Genomic DNA, 12,688 nt, shown 5'->3' with positions numbered 1-12,688 from the left:
GGTACCGGTGCCAAATCAATACTTTTAAAATGGTTCCGGTGCCCAAACGGTGCCTGAACCGATACTTATTAAAAAAATTAAATAAAATTCCCCAAAAAATGATGGATTGGCCATTAGCACTATAAACACACAATATCTGTTTCGTTCATACTGGATGCCAGAGGGCGCCCTCACACATAAAATCCACATACCTAGTCACAGAAGTAGCGGAACTCATGACCCTCCAGGAAATCCCTTATATGGACAAAGGCGTTGCTATTATAGCTGTAACTGAGTAAACAGAAGATCTAAACGTTTTGAATGATAAAACAAAGACAATAAACACTCGACTGTGACAATATAGTTTATCTGTGTTATTCAAGCCATCTCTGGTATTTTCATAACAATTAAGTATATTTATAATCCATTGCTGATCGATGTATTCTTTTTAAAGTAGCCTATGGAACATATTTTCTGCCTCATTCTGTGACAAGAAGTCACATCAGATCACAAAAGGAAGCATTTGACTGGTGTTGTGGAGTAAGAAGGTTATAATGTTTATAATGTTTATAATGTCTTCTTTTGGACAACAGGTTTAGAAATGTGAATACAAGGGGAGTTTAGCTTTAGGCATTTTAATTTAAGCATGTTTAGCTAACGGAAGGCTATTTGCTGCCATCAGAGCAAGTGTAATTACTGCATTCACGCGCTCCTCGAATGCTCTCGTTTCCCGAGTTGTGCTTTTAAGTCGGAATGTGAAAACAACATGGACACTCTCATTACTACAAAGATTTATTGAATTTGTATTATTAGAGCTTTCTGACTTGAGTTCACGTGCATTTTCTCAGTCTGGAAATTATTTTTCACGTGCGGTGCCGGTGATGATGCTTCTTACGTCCGTTTCGGAGAACCAGAGGACAAATATTTCAATCGATCGCTCAGGCATGGCACCGAAATCTGCGTTCTGATTCGGTTCTAGTACATACCGGTTACATAGGTACCGGTGTCATATTGGTACCGGGTTTCAGTACCCAACCCATGTTGACATACAGTAAAGTAAAGTGCTACAGCTTTTTTTTTTTAATCGCCAGGACCCATTTTAGGTAGCTTTTAGTGAGCCCAACAACAGTCTATACGGGCTAAACTGTGAATCATTCATCATTGCTTTGGCACAAAATGCATTCAGTGACTACATCTTTAAAATGGCATTATTCCTTTTTCACTTAAACACAATTATATGTAATTTAATTGTAAAAAATAAAGGGATAGTTTAATTCACCTAAAAATGTAAATTCTGTCATCATGTACTCACCCTCAAGGTGTTTCAAGCCTGTGATGAACATAAAAGAAGATATTTTGAAGAATGTTGGTAACCAAACAGTTTCTGGTCCCCATTGACTTCCATAGTCATTTTTTTCCTATGCTATGGAATTCAGTGTGGACCAGTAACTGCTTATGTTACATTTTTTTCCACCCAACTGCTTACACACCAAATCTTTACTTGTCACACAATTTCTGAAACCTGACACTCAAGCATCAGAAGCACACACCAAATCTGCAAAACCATACACTAATTCTCGGCCTTTGACTCAGTTTTCAATTTCATAAAACACTTTTTGCTAAACACAACACACAATTCTCTATGTAAAACACAAAAATCTAACAGGAATTAATATTATGGCAAGGGTGTTTGCAAATGTTTGCTTTTGAGATGTGTTTGTGATATTTTGAATGCAGTGCTTCATTTTGCAAGAGATGTGAGGCATTTTGCATTTTGTGTGTGCAATTCTTGGATTTGTGTGTAAAGTTTTGAAAAAAAAAAGAGGCAAAGTTTTGAAAATGTGTGTAAGCAGTTGAAAAAAAACTGTAAGTTCAATAATACAAAACTGAATAAGACAGAAATCTGCTACTTTGTTGTTAGTGTTTTGTAAGGTCACTATATTACGAGTGACAGCGACAACCTTTGCCAGAGTTATGGAAAAATGACTTAATTTGAGACATGAATGAAGTGTTTTGGTTGTGTTATTGCATTCTGGATGTGAACTTTACATCTATGCCAAGCTGAAGGTTAGAAAAGAGCACTACATGAAAGGTTTTGAAAAACTGACATAACTATGAGAAATAAGTTCTATAGCGATTGTAAAAAAAAATTAATGTAGATAGCATACAGACTAGTCTGATCAAAAAAAAAAGAAGAAGCTCATATTGAAATCTCTGATTTAGATCTTCTCTGAAAATCCAAATAATCTAAATGCAATAAAGTAATTTGATCAGTTTAATATTGTTGCTCATAACAAACAATTCCTGTAATAGTTATCAAAAAGATCCATCAATATGCAAAATACACCATGTTTTTTTAAATAGATTTTTTACTTGTGACTAAACATACTGACACAAAGAAAAGGAACTGCAAATGATGCAAGTAAGGTTTTGATATATTTATATGTTATGAAAATAACACCACAGGCTGAATGGAAGTATAATCTGTTGGGAACTAAGCCATTTGGGACTGCTGTGTGGTGGGTGACAGCTTTCACAGGATGTGATTTAGCCAAGACTCCCATGTTCTCTGTTCCATATGTCGCTTCAGTCAGACTTTCCATCTTAATAATGAAACACCCAGCCCCTGGCCTCAGTCTAACACCATAGCTCTCTCTCTCTCTCTCTCTCTGTTGTTTTTTTTCGGTCTCTCTTAGTAAAATAGCAACTTTGCATTGACAAAGCATTAGTAAATAAATCAATAGTTTCAAATTATTATTATTGTTATAAAAAAACAAAAAAACTGCTGTCTGTGGGTCTGTACAGTTTTTTTCAACTGCTTACACACAAAACTTGTCACACAATTTCTAAAACCTGACACTCAAACAGCAGAACCACACACCAAATCTGCAAAGCCACACTAATTCTCGGCCTTTGACTCCGTTTTCAATTTCATAAAACACTTTTTTGCAAAACACAACACACAATGCTCTATGTAACACACAACAATCTAACATGAATTAATATTATGGCAAAGGTGTTTGCAAATGCTTGCTTTTGAGATGTGTTTGTAATATTCTACATTTTGCAAGAGATGTGTGTAAGCAGTTGAAAAACACGGTAATCATTTTTGAGGTGGTAACTCCCTCTAGTGGTCGAGTTATCAACCAGTTGATGATGACATTACTGTGCGCCGGAAAACCTTTTTGTCCCTTGTCATGACGTCAGCAGCTTGACAGCTCAGTCGGACACTTGTTCTGTTCAATATTTGATTCTCTATTATTAACAGAGCATTTTTAACATAATGAGCTGAGGGTGCGTTTGTCATTTTCTGTATATAAACTCCATACTACACCATGTCTTTCTTCGTAGATTCAGTGATTATGTTCACTTCTCAGGTATGTCTTATCTCTCTTTCATTAAAAAAAATGCATATTGGCATCAACAACGCGAACACAAAAACATGTTACCAAGGTTAAATGCTTTAAATGATAAAAAACTATTAAATAACTTAAAAGGTGTCTGTCTGACTGTGTCTTTGTCTATAACAGATGCCTAATAATAATAACAACAGATTTTTTCCTATTTAAAGCCTTTTAACTTTTGACAGAAGACTACAATATTATTTAAAATAGTTAAATGTTAATAGTTAATATAGTTGTTTTAGTCTTTGGTTTATGTGTTGGTTGTGTATATTGCAACATATTTATGTGTTTCACATAGAAATGCTCGGAGGATGTGTTAAACACTCCAGCTAACATGATTTTGTGTCCACAGGTGCTGTTTTTTGGGTTTGGGTGGCTGTTTTTCATGAGGCAGTTGTTTAAAGATTATGAGGTAATGTGCGTAAGAGTAGATTTAGACCAGTAGTGTTGACTCTGGGCTTTCAGTATTTATAATACAGGTCTGTCTCAATTCCTCCTCAGGTTCGACAGTATGTTGTGCAGGTGGTCTTTTCCATCACATTTGCCTTTTCTTGCACTATGTTTGAGCTCATTATCTTTGAGATCCTCGGTGTATTAAGCAGCACGTAAGTATTCATGACTAAAAAAATCAATGGTGAGAAATGTAGATCAGATGCTCACATGCTGTTTGTTTTTTTAAACAGGTCCAGATATTTCCACTGGAAGCTGAATTTGTATGTAATATTACTGGTTCTGATATTTGTGGTGCCTTTCTACATTGGCTACTTTGTGGTCAGTAATATACGATTACGTAAGTAGATTTTGTTCTCTCTTTATATTTTGTAGCCTTTCCATTTGCTTGTTTAAAGGAATAGTTCACCCAAAAATGGAAATTTGCTAAAAATGTACCTACATTTTTTTTTTTATAACGTGCACACCAATGGATCCTCTGCAGTGAAATTGTGCTGTCAGAATGAGTACATTTTCAGCAATATTTTCTTTTTTTTTGGTGAATTATATATTTATATTTGCACAAAATTTGCTTATGCACCCTACCTTTTTTCTGCTATTTTACAGTGCAGAGACAAAGGTTGCTTTTTTCATGTGTGGTCTGGTTCACATTCATGTATTTCTTCTGGAAACTGGGTGATCCTTTCCCTATACTCAGTCCAAAACATGGTAGGCACTGTCAACATAAAACCTTCTATGTATTTATGAATGTAGCATAATATTTAACAAGAAAAAAACATGTATGAAAAATTAGTAGACTTTGAGAACAAAATCATTTGCTATGTTTGGAATAATGTGCACCAATGATTCAAGCACATTAAGACAATAAATGTGCTTTAGGAAAGTAAATATATTAAAAATAATAATGTATATGTTTTCTTGTATTCTCAGGCATTCTGTCCATAGAGCAGCTGATCAGTCGTGTGGGGGTCATTGGGGTCACACTGATGGCTCTTCTGTCTGGCTTTGGTGCTGTGAACTGTCCTTATACATACATGTCATATTTTCTGAGGTATCTTTGCTCTTATACACATAAAATAACAGAGAATAGCCTGTTGTATATTTTATATGTAAGATACTAGATGTTTGTTTGCTCAGAAATGTGACAGACAGTGATATCCTGGCCCTGGAGAGAAGACTTCTTCAGACTATGGACATGATTGTCAGTAAAAAGAAAAGGTAAGCAGTATAAAGAGAGGGATCCAAGCAGACAGGGCAAACATATTCACAATATCTTGGGCATTTCTGTCTTTCTTTCTTTCTTTCTTTCTTTCTTTCTTTCTGTCTTGGATATCTATTTGCAGTATTAATTAGCATCAACATAATTTTTGTTCTTTAAAGAGATATATACAATATATATATTTTAAATATAACATAAAATATAAGATTTACAGAAATAATTAGCTCTGTATATACACATTAAGGTTCAAAAGTTATTATTATTATTTTTTTTTTAAGTAGTGTCTTTTGTTCACCAAGGCTGCATTTATTTAATAATGAAAAATACAGTAAAAAAAAAATAATACCGTGAAATATTATTACAATTTCAAATATTTTTCTATGAATATATTTTAAGAAATGTTATTTATTCCTGTGATGGTAAAGCAGAATCTTCAGTAGCTGTTTCTCCAGTCTTCACTGTCACATGCTCCTTATTATGCTGAAGATTTTATGTTAAAACATTATGTTGAAAAAAAATCTTTCTGACCCTACATTTATGGCTTTTATATGAACCAAAAGTAGTAAATAAGTACGATTTGTATTCTTTAATTTTGTCATAACAGAACAACATTTTTATTTTTAAGAACTTTTTAATGTCTCTTTGTAGGATTGCCATGACAAGAAGGCAGATGTACCAGCGTGGAGAGGAGCAGAATAAACAGACGGGATTCTGGGGGATGATCAAGAGCGTGACCTCCTCACCATCAGGCAGTGAGAGTATCCTTAATGAGCCAGTTCGTCTGAGGCAGCAGGCTGATAGTACAGGTCCTGAGTTAGTAATTCAGTCTCATTTAGAAGAGACCCAGCAACTGGAGAGTTACTGAGATCACATTTCATCACCATTGTGCCTTAAGTGTCTGAACAAAGCAATTAACTCCTGTTCGCTCCTGGAGGACTGCCACAGCAATTAAATTTAAAGCAGTAGCTAATGGGCAGTAAATAATGTGTGTATGTGTGAGGATGTGCATGTTAAGTAGATTGGTTAACCTGCTGGCTAAACACAAAGGACCCAGATTTTACAATGCATCTACAAAAGCAAATAATACTTTTAATGAAGTCAGACATTGAAATGTGTTCGTTTTATCATTTTTTAAATTGGCTATAAATCCATATGCATATGCAGTCTGAATTGTATTTTCTTTTAGTAATATTGCTCATTGTTTTCAAGGCTGAGAGCACTAATTTTTGGGGGGTTGTGATGCACTAGTTTAGGACCACAGGCTCCTCTGAGGGATGTTTGTTTCTTAACCTTGGCACGGCAGATCTTTCTCTGATCCAGCAGGAGGTGGATGCTCTGGAGGAGCTCAGTAGACAGCTTTTCCTGGAGACCGTGGACCTGCAAGCTACCAAGGTATTTAACAAAATGAAAAATAGTTTTATTTCTATGCACAGGGATGCCATGCTCATGTAAAACAAGGAAGTATGTATCAGGCAATTTAAAACATTGCAATTTCCAGGACAGACATGGAAATTAACAAAATCCTAAAAATAAACAATTATAGTTAATCGTTTTTTTTTTTTTTTCCCCACTTTCCAGTATCCAGTAAATATCCAGTAATCACAGTATAGTCATGGCAATTATTTGGTCAAAATGTGTTTATATAAATCCTTTATATAAATAAAAGTAAGTTTTAAAAACACTATAATGATCTTATGTCTCTCTATCCCAAGGAACGGATAGAATACTCAAAAACATTTCAGGGGAAATACTTCAACTTCTTAGGTTATTTTTTCTCCATTTACTGTGTGTGGAAAATATTCATGGTAAGAATTGTTTTTGCTCATTTTGTTTGGCATGTATTATAGACCATTGTAAAAATGTGTCATAATCAGTGACATAATGTAATGTGTTCTTCATAGGCTACTATAAACATAGTGTTTGACCGTGTGGGGAAGACTGACCCAGTGACGAGAGGAATCGAGATCACAGTCAACTATCTCGGCATTCAGTTTGATGTATGTTATCATCATCTTAGGCTGCTTTATATATTTTGGCTAGCTAAATTTCTTTTAAGCTTCCCTATTAGACTTCTTATTTATTCTTTTTCTTTTTTTTTACTCAACTTTTGTTGCTCAGTAGTGAGTATTAATGGTGTAATTCACTATTGTTCAAAACATTTAGGGTCAGTAAGTTTTTGAAGTTATAAAGAAGTTCTCACCCAGTCTCAATTCACAAAAATATAGTAAAAGCAGTTATATTGTGAAATATTATAACAATTGAAAAAAAGAACAGTTTTCTCTTTTAATAATATACATATTTCTTGTTATAATCAATGTGGAAAACAGTTGTGGGAAACCTGATACAGTTTTTTTATTCATATCAGGATTATATCAGTTTTTTTTAACGGAAAGTTCGAACAGAAATGATTAGAAATAGAAATGTTTTGAAACACATACATTCTACTTTTGAACAATTTAATGCATCCTTGCTGATTTACAAAAAAAGCTGCTGACCCCAAACCTTCGAACAATAGTGTATGTTATGTTTATTGCTGATAAAACCCCCTTTACATTTTTAATGTCTCTTTATCTCATGGGTAAGTCTTCCTTCTTGTGTTTCTATGCCCCCTATTGGCCAATATATAAAACTGTAGACAAATAAGATGTTAGCACTGCTTTGCCAGCAGAAATGACCAAACCAGTTGTTTGTTTACTTATTTAATGATAGTAGTTTTTTTAAAAATGATTACATTTGTTAGTCCACACCCATGTACATAATTGTTGCGTATCCACTCTAATAGACTTTATACTCCTGACTGCGATTGTATATGCATGCTGCGATTGTGTGTGCTGTGTCAGCTGACATTTACTGCTTTGGTTGGCAGTTAATTGTTCCCCAGCCTGTTAAATGACGGTTTAATGTTTCCCCATGAGGAGGTAATGATTCAGCCTCTTAAACATGTAATCTGTGTCCGGCTTCACTCTTGCTCTCTACTGATAAGCGCAAATGCTGCTCATCCCTTTCTAATGGATAAAGCCTCGCAATTTGTGTGCAGAAGAATTTAAACCTTTGTTTTCCCACAGGTCAAGTTCTGGTCTCAGCACATTTCCTTTATCCTGGTGGGAATCATAATAGTCACGTCCATACGAGGCCTTTTAATCACACTCACCAAGGTGATGAACATGTTTTTTTCTCATTCAGTCTTATCACTTAAGGGGAAACGGTCATATATTACTGTACGTGTGCGTAGGCGTGTTGGTTCAGCCGGTGTAGAGGGAGGAGATTATTTCCTTGAGCAACTGCAACATGGTCTTGCTCGAATTCAGTTTCTAAGAAGCATTAATTGATGTTTAAAGCGCATGAAAAGCATGTTTTGGTTAATCTCTTTATGTTTTGTTCACAGTTTTTCTATGCCATCTCCAGCAGCAAGTCCTCCAATGTCATTGTGCTCGTCCTGGCTCAGATCATGGTGAGACATAATAAAAAAATAAAATAAAAAAGAACCTGTACTAACTGTTAGTTTTGTTAAAGTGATAGTTCACCCAAAAATGAAAATTCTGTAATTAATTACTCATCCTCATCTTGTTCCAAAGCCGTAAGACCTTCGTTCATCTTAAAAACACAATTTAAGATATTTCTGATGAAATCCGGGAGCTTTCTGACTCTGCATAGACAGCAAGAGTACTACCACGTTCATAGCCCAGAAAGGTAGTAAGGACATATTTAAAATGGTCCATGTGACATAAGTGGTTCAACCGTTATTTTACAAAGCTATGAGAATACTTTTTTTGCGCAAAGAAACCAAAAATAACTGTATTCAACAATTTTATTCGACTATTTAAACGATGTCCTTACCACCTTTCTGGACCTTGAATGTGGTAGTACCCTTGCTGTCTATGGAGGGTCATAGAGGTCTTGGATTTCATCAAAAATATCTTAATTTGTGTTCTGAAGATGAATGAAGGTCTTGCGGGTTTGGAACAACATGAGGGTGAGTAATTAATGACAGAAATTTCATTTTTGGGTGAGCTGTCCCTTTAATTTTAAGACATAAATACATCAGCAAACGTTTGATGTATGTATGATGTATGAATTTTTTATTGATTATGATATACAAATAATTATTAATAATATATAAATGTTCTTTATTTTCATCAAAGAATGCTGAAAAATGTATCACAGTTTCCACAAAAAAATATTAAGTAGCACAACTTTTTTTTTACATTAATAATGATAAAAAATGTTTATTGAGCATATTTGCATCAGCATATTAGAATGATTTCTGAAGGATCATGTGACACTAAAGCCTGGAGTAATGATGCTGAAAATTCAGCTTTGCATCACAGGAATAAATTACATTTTAAAGTATATTCAAATAGAAAACAGTTATTTTAATTATGTTTTACAATATTACTGTATTTCTTTATAAAAAAAATACACACTTGGTGAGCATGAAACTTTCAGAAATGTAAAAAAAAGCTACTGACCCCAGACTTTTGAACAGTAGTGTAAAAACTGTTTAGTGTTTTTCCAGCAGAAATAATGGATAACTTTAATAATTTTTTTAACCTGGTCTCTCTTTCTCTCTATATATATGAATTGGGAAAAAAAGTGTAATATTATATTAGAAATCAGTTGTCTCATGAATTATATGACATTGTAATATAGGAATCGTAAATAAAAATTTTCGGTTCCAATTCTGAATTCACTTCACAATATGTGTTCCAGACCTATTACATGTTATATTGAAATGTTATAATATTTGGTTCCAGTATTGTTTAAAAAAGTGAAGGTGATTTTATTTGTAGTTTTTGATTCCTTGTCCCACTAATATTTGAAAAATCCTCATATACAAAATGGTGCGATATCTCTGTCTCTGTCTCCCACTCTCTGCTGTCTGTTTGTAGGGCATGTATTTTGTGTCGTCTGTGCTCCTGATGCGGATGAGCATGCCTTTAGAGTACCGCACCATAGTGACGGAGGTACTGGGAGAACTGCAGTTTAACTTCTACCACCGCTGGTTTGACGTGATCTTCCTGGTCAGTGCTCTCTCCAGCATCCTCTTCCTTTACCTGGCCCATAAACAGGCACCTGAGAAGCACATGACCCTGTGACCTCATAAGTGACCTCATCAGAGAGAGAGACACATAGGACTAAAGTGTCTCTTTCTTTTGTCTCTCCTTTTAGAAGGACTTTTATGGCTCTGCCCTGTAATGAGCATTATTGGGTCTGTATTTCCTGAATCAGGAGGTACTCAGAAACAGTGTTTTGACTTTGGTTTAAAAAAATGCTGATTTGCTGTATCATTTAAATAGACTCATATTAATGGAGGGGACAAAATAGTATACAATGTGGGTGTCATTTAAAAAAAAAAATTTTTTTTTATAAAACGCATAAAATTTCCCATACCAGGTGTTATTATGTTTACCACAGTAGGTGAACAAACTAAATGCTCTCACTAGTTTGTTTACCATGAAATCAGTTACTCTTGAGCCATCTTTTATCATTAATAGACATCAGATCTATATCTCGGCAACACCCAGTTATGTTACAGTGGACTGTTGGACTCTTGTTTTTCTTTCAGGCCTGTTAATCGTTACTATCATTCCATGTCTCATTAAGAACTGTAATGATTCACATGTGGATACTGTAATTGAGTGAGAGTCATAATCTTCTGCTTAAATCACATCAACTAGAAAAGGTTTAAGAATATATACACTTTGGGCTTTTGTATTATCATTTTTTTTTTGTGTTAGACAGACAGGTGCCGTTGATTTACTGAAAAGGCAATATCTGCGTGCCAGAGATGTAACTGTCTTGGACTTCTCGTCAAATGCAGGAAGCTCAGATTTCCATTAAAAGGCTTTTTCAAACATTTCCACTGATTCTTATTGGTACATTCAGTAGATTGATGCTGAAAAAGTTTTACGAGGAATAAGAAGTGTTTTGTGAAGAGCATGATGTCTTAAATGAAAAGTGTTTTTAATTCTGTTTTGTGTGGGTCGCAACACCCTCAGTGTATTTCGTAATTCTGAAATGGTGTGACCTGCAACGAGAATCCTCACCTTCATTGGCTGCCACTTCTACAGATATGCTATAAGCATACTGGTGTTTGGTGATGTGAAGAGTGAAAATTAAGCCATTAAACATCTATTATTAAAATGCTTTACCAGCAAAAACAACAGGAGAATTAGTATATGTACAGCCGAAGAACGAAGGAAAGAGCTAAAGACAAAAATGAACAAAAGCTTTGTATACAAAAGTGGGAATATTTGATGAGATGTGATGCACAGGTTGCTTATTTTTTTGTTGGAAGTTAAGATAATTTATTATTGTGAAGACTGCAAAGTATTCATACCCCTTCATTTTTTTCCACGTTTTATGTTGGTACCTTGTTAAACTGCTTTAAATTACTTTTCCCCCCACCATCAATCTACACTCCATACAGGACAAACATCACTGCAACACTCCACCGATCTGGGAATTATAGTGGTGTGGCAAGACTTAATCCTTAAGCTTTAATGAAAACCCAGTCCAGAGCATTCAGAACCTCAGACTGGGGGGAAGGTTCATCGTCCAAAAGGACAATGACGCTAAGCACAGAGCAAGAGTGGCTTATAGACAACTCTGTGAATGTCCTTGGGTGGCCCAGCCACAGCCTGGGCTTGAACACAATCAAATATTTCTGGAGAAACCTGAAAATGTGCATCTGCCCCCATCCAAGCTGCAGAACTTGAGAGGTGAAAAGGTGAGGAGAAGAATAGCAGATAATTGCCAAATGCTGATGTGCAAAGCTTGTTGCATCATATCCAACAAGATTTGAGGCTCTAAAGGTGTTTCAACAAAGTACTGAGTTAAGGGTATGAATACTTATGCAATGTACTTATTTCAGTTTTTTTTTTAAATGTATAATAAATGTACAAAGTTGTGACAATTCCGTTTTCTGCTTTGTCAGTATGGTGTATGGAGTGTAGATTGATGTGGAAAAAAGTAGTTTAAAGCAGTTTAAAGGGGTCATATGATGTTGCTATGAACGAATCTTTTTTCGAGTCATTTCGTTCATTTTAGCAAAATATTAAAATGTTACGTGTTACTTCCCTTACACGTCTACTACTTACGCAAACGTTGATCACACTACAAACAATACAAAACTATAATGCTATAAGAAACAGAAAAGATTAATTAATTGTTTACCTGGGTTTTCAGTCTATGATTTAGCTCACCTCACCTCTTATCTGACAAGTCTTCGGGTTTGAGTCGTTCGTTCATCACGTGACAGCCCCATAAACTTAACCAATGCAGTCTGAGCCGGAAAGAGAATTGATTAGTTCATCTTTCGAGTCTTTCGAATCGTTCGTTCTTTTGTCACGTGACGGGACAGCATTGGATAGAGAAATTAGTTAATTTACAAGATTCCTTATAAAACAGGTGCATAGATATTATTATCATTATCATTATTATAATTATTATTTACTCTTACAGTTACGTGATGCGTTTCTGGTCTCAAATTGTAGCTTTTTACTTCTTACAGTTTATAAATGTGTGAATTTCTGTAATGATGGTTCTTTTCCATAACACTGAATGTTGTAACAAAGGTAATAAAAAGTTGGTTATTATTATTAAGTCTCTTTCCGGCTCAGACTGCATTGGTTAA

The 12,688-nt window shown here is 34.8% G+C and overlaps 1 protein-coding gene across 2 annotated transcripts; it reads left to right on the top strand.

Annotated features, from left to right (window-relative positions):
• The first annotated feature begins 3,135 nt into the window (after window positions 1-3,135).
• si:ch73-390b10.2 (Golgi pH regulator) lies at window positions 3,136-10,911 on the top strand. Of its 2 annotated transcripts, none has more exons than XM_016486540.1 (14): window positions 3,136-3,356; window positions 3,736-3,795; window positions 3,885-3,988; window positions 4,067-4,173; window positions 4,440-4,541; window positions 4,764-4,884; window positions 4,971-5,051; window positions 5,701-5,810; window positions 6,356-6,444; window positions 6,765-6,857; window positions 6,954-7,049; window positions 8,118-8,207; window positions 8,438-8,503; window positions 9,942-10,911. In XM_016486540.1, the coding sequence occupies exons 1-14, from the start codon at window positions 3,315-3,317 to the stop codon at window positions 10,146-10,148; spliced, it is 1,368 nt and encodes a 455-aa protein (XP_016342026.1). In that variant the 5' UTR covers window positions 3,136-3,314; the 3' UTR covers window positions 10,149-10,911. The 2 variants fall into 2 exon arrangements, with proteins under 2 accessions (XP_016342026.1, XP_016342025.1); XM_016486539.1 differs by having other exon boundaries at window positions 6,353-6,444.
• Window positions 10,912-12,688: the final 1,777 nt, after the last annotated feature.

Source organism: Sinocyclocheilus anshuiensis, unplaced genomic scaffold (assembly GCF_001515605.1).
Source record: "Sinocyclocheilus anshuiensis isolate Anshui unplaced genomic scaffold, SAMN03320099.WGS_v1.1 scaffold9, whole genome shotgun sequence".
Classification (NCBI taxonomy): Eukaryota; Metazoa; Chordata; class Actinopteri; order Cypriniformes; family Cyprinidae; genus Sinocyclocheilus; species Sinocyclocheilus anshuiensis.
Note: the sequence above shows the minus strand (reverse complement) of the source record. Positions and strands in the feature narration are given on the sequence as shown.

Coding starts and splice junctions, on each gene's coding strand:
- si:ch73-390b10.2 (XM_016486539.1), top strand. CDS start 3,315: ATGTCTTTCTTCGTAGATTCAGTGATTATGTTCACTTCTCAG. Junction 3,357..3,735: donor TGATTATGTTCACTTCTCAG/GTATGTCTTATC, acceptor TTGTGTCCACAG/GTGCTGTTTTTTGGGTTTGG. Junction 6,445..6,764: donor TGGACCTGCAAGCTACCAAG/GTATTTAACAAA, acceptor CTCTATCCCAAG/GAACGGATAGAATACTCAAA.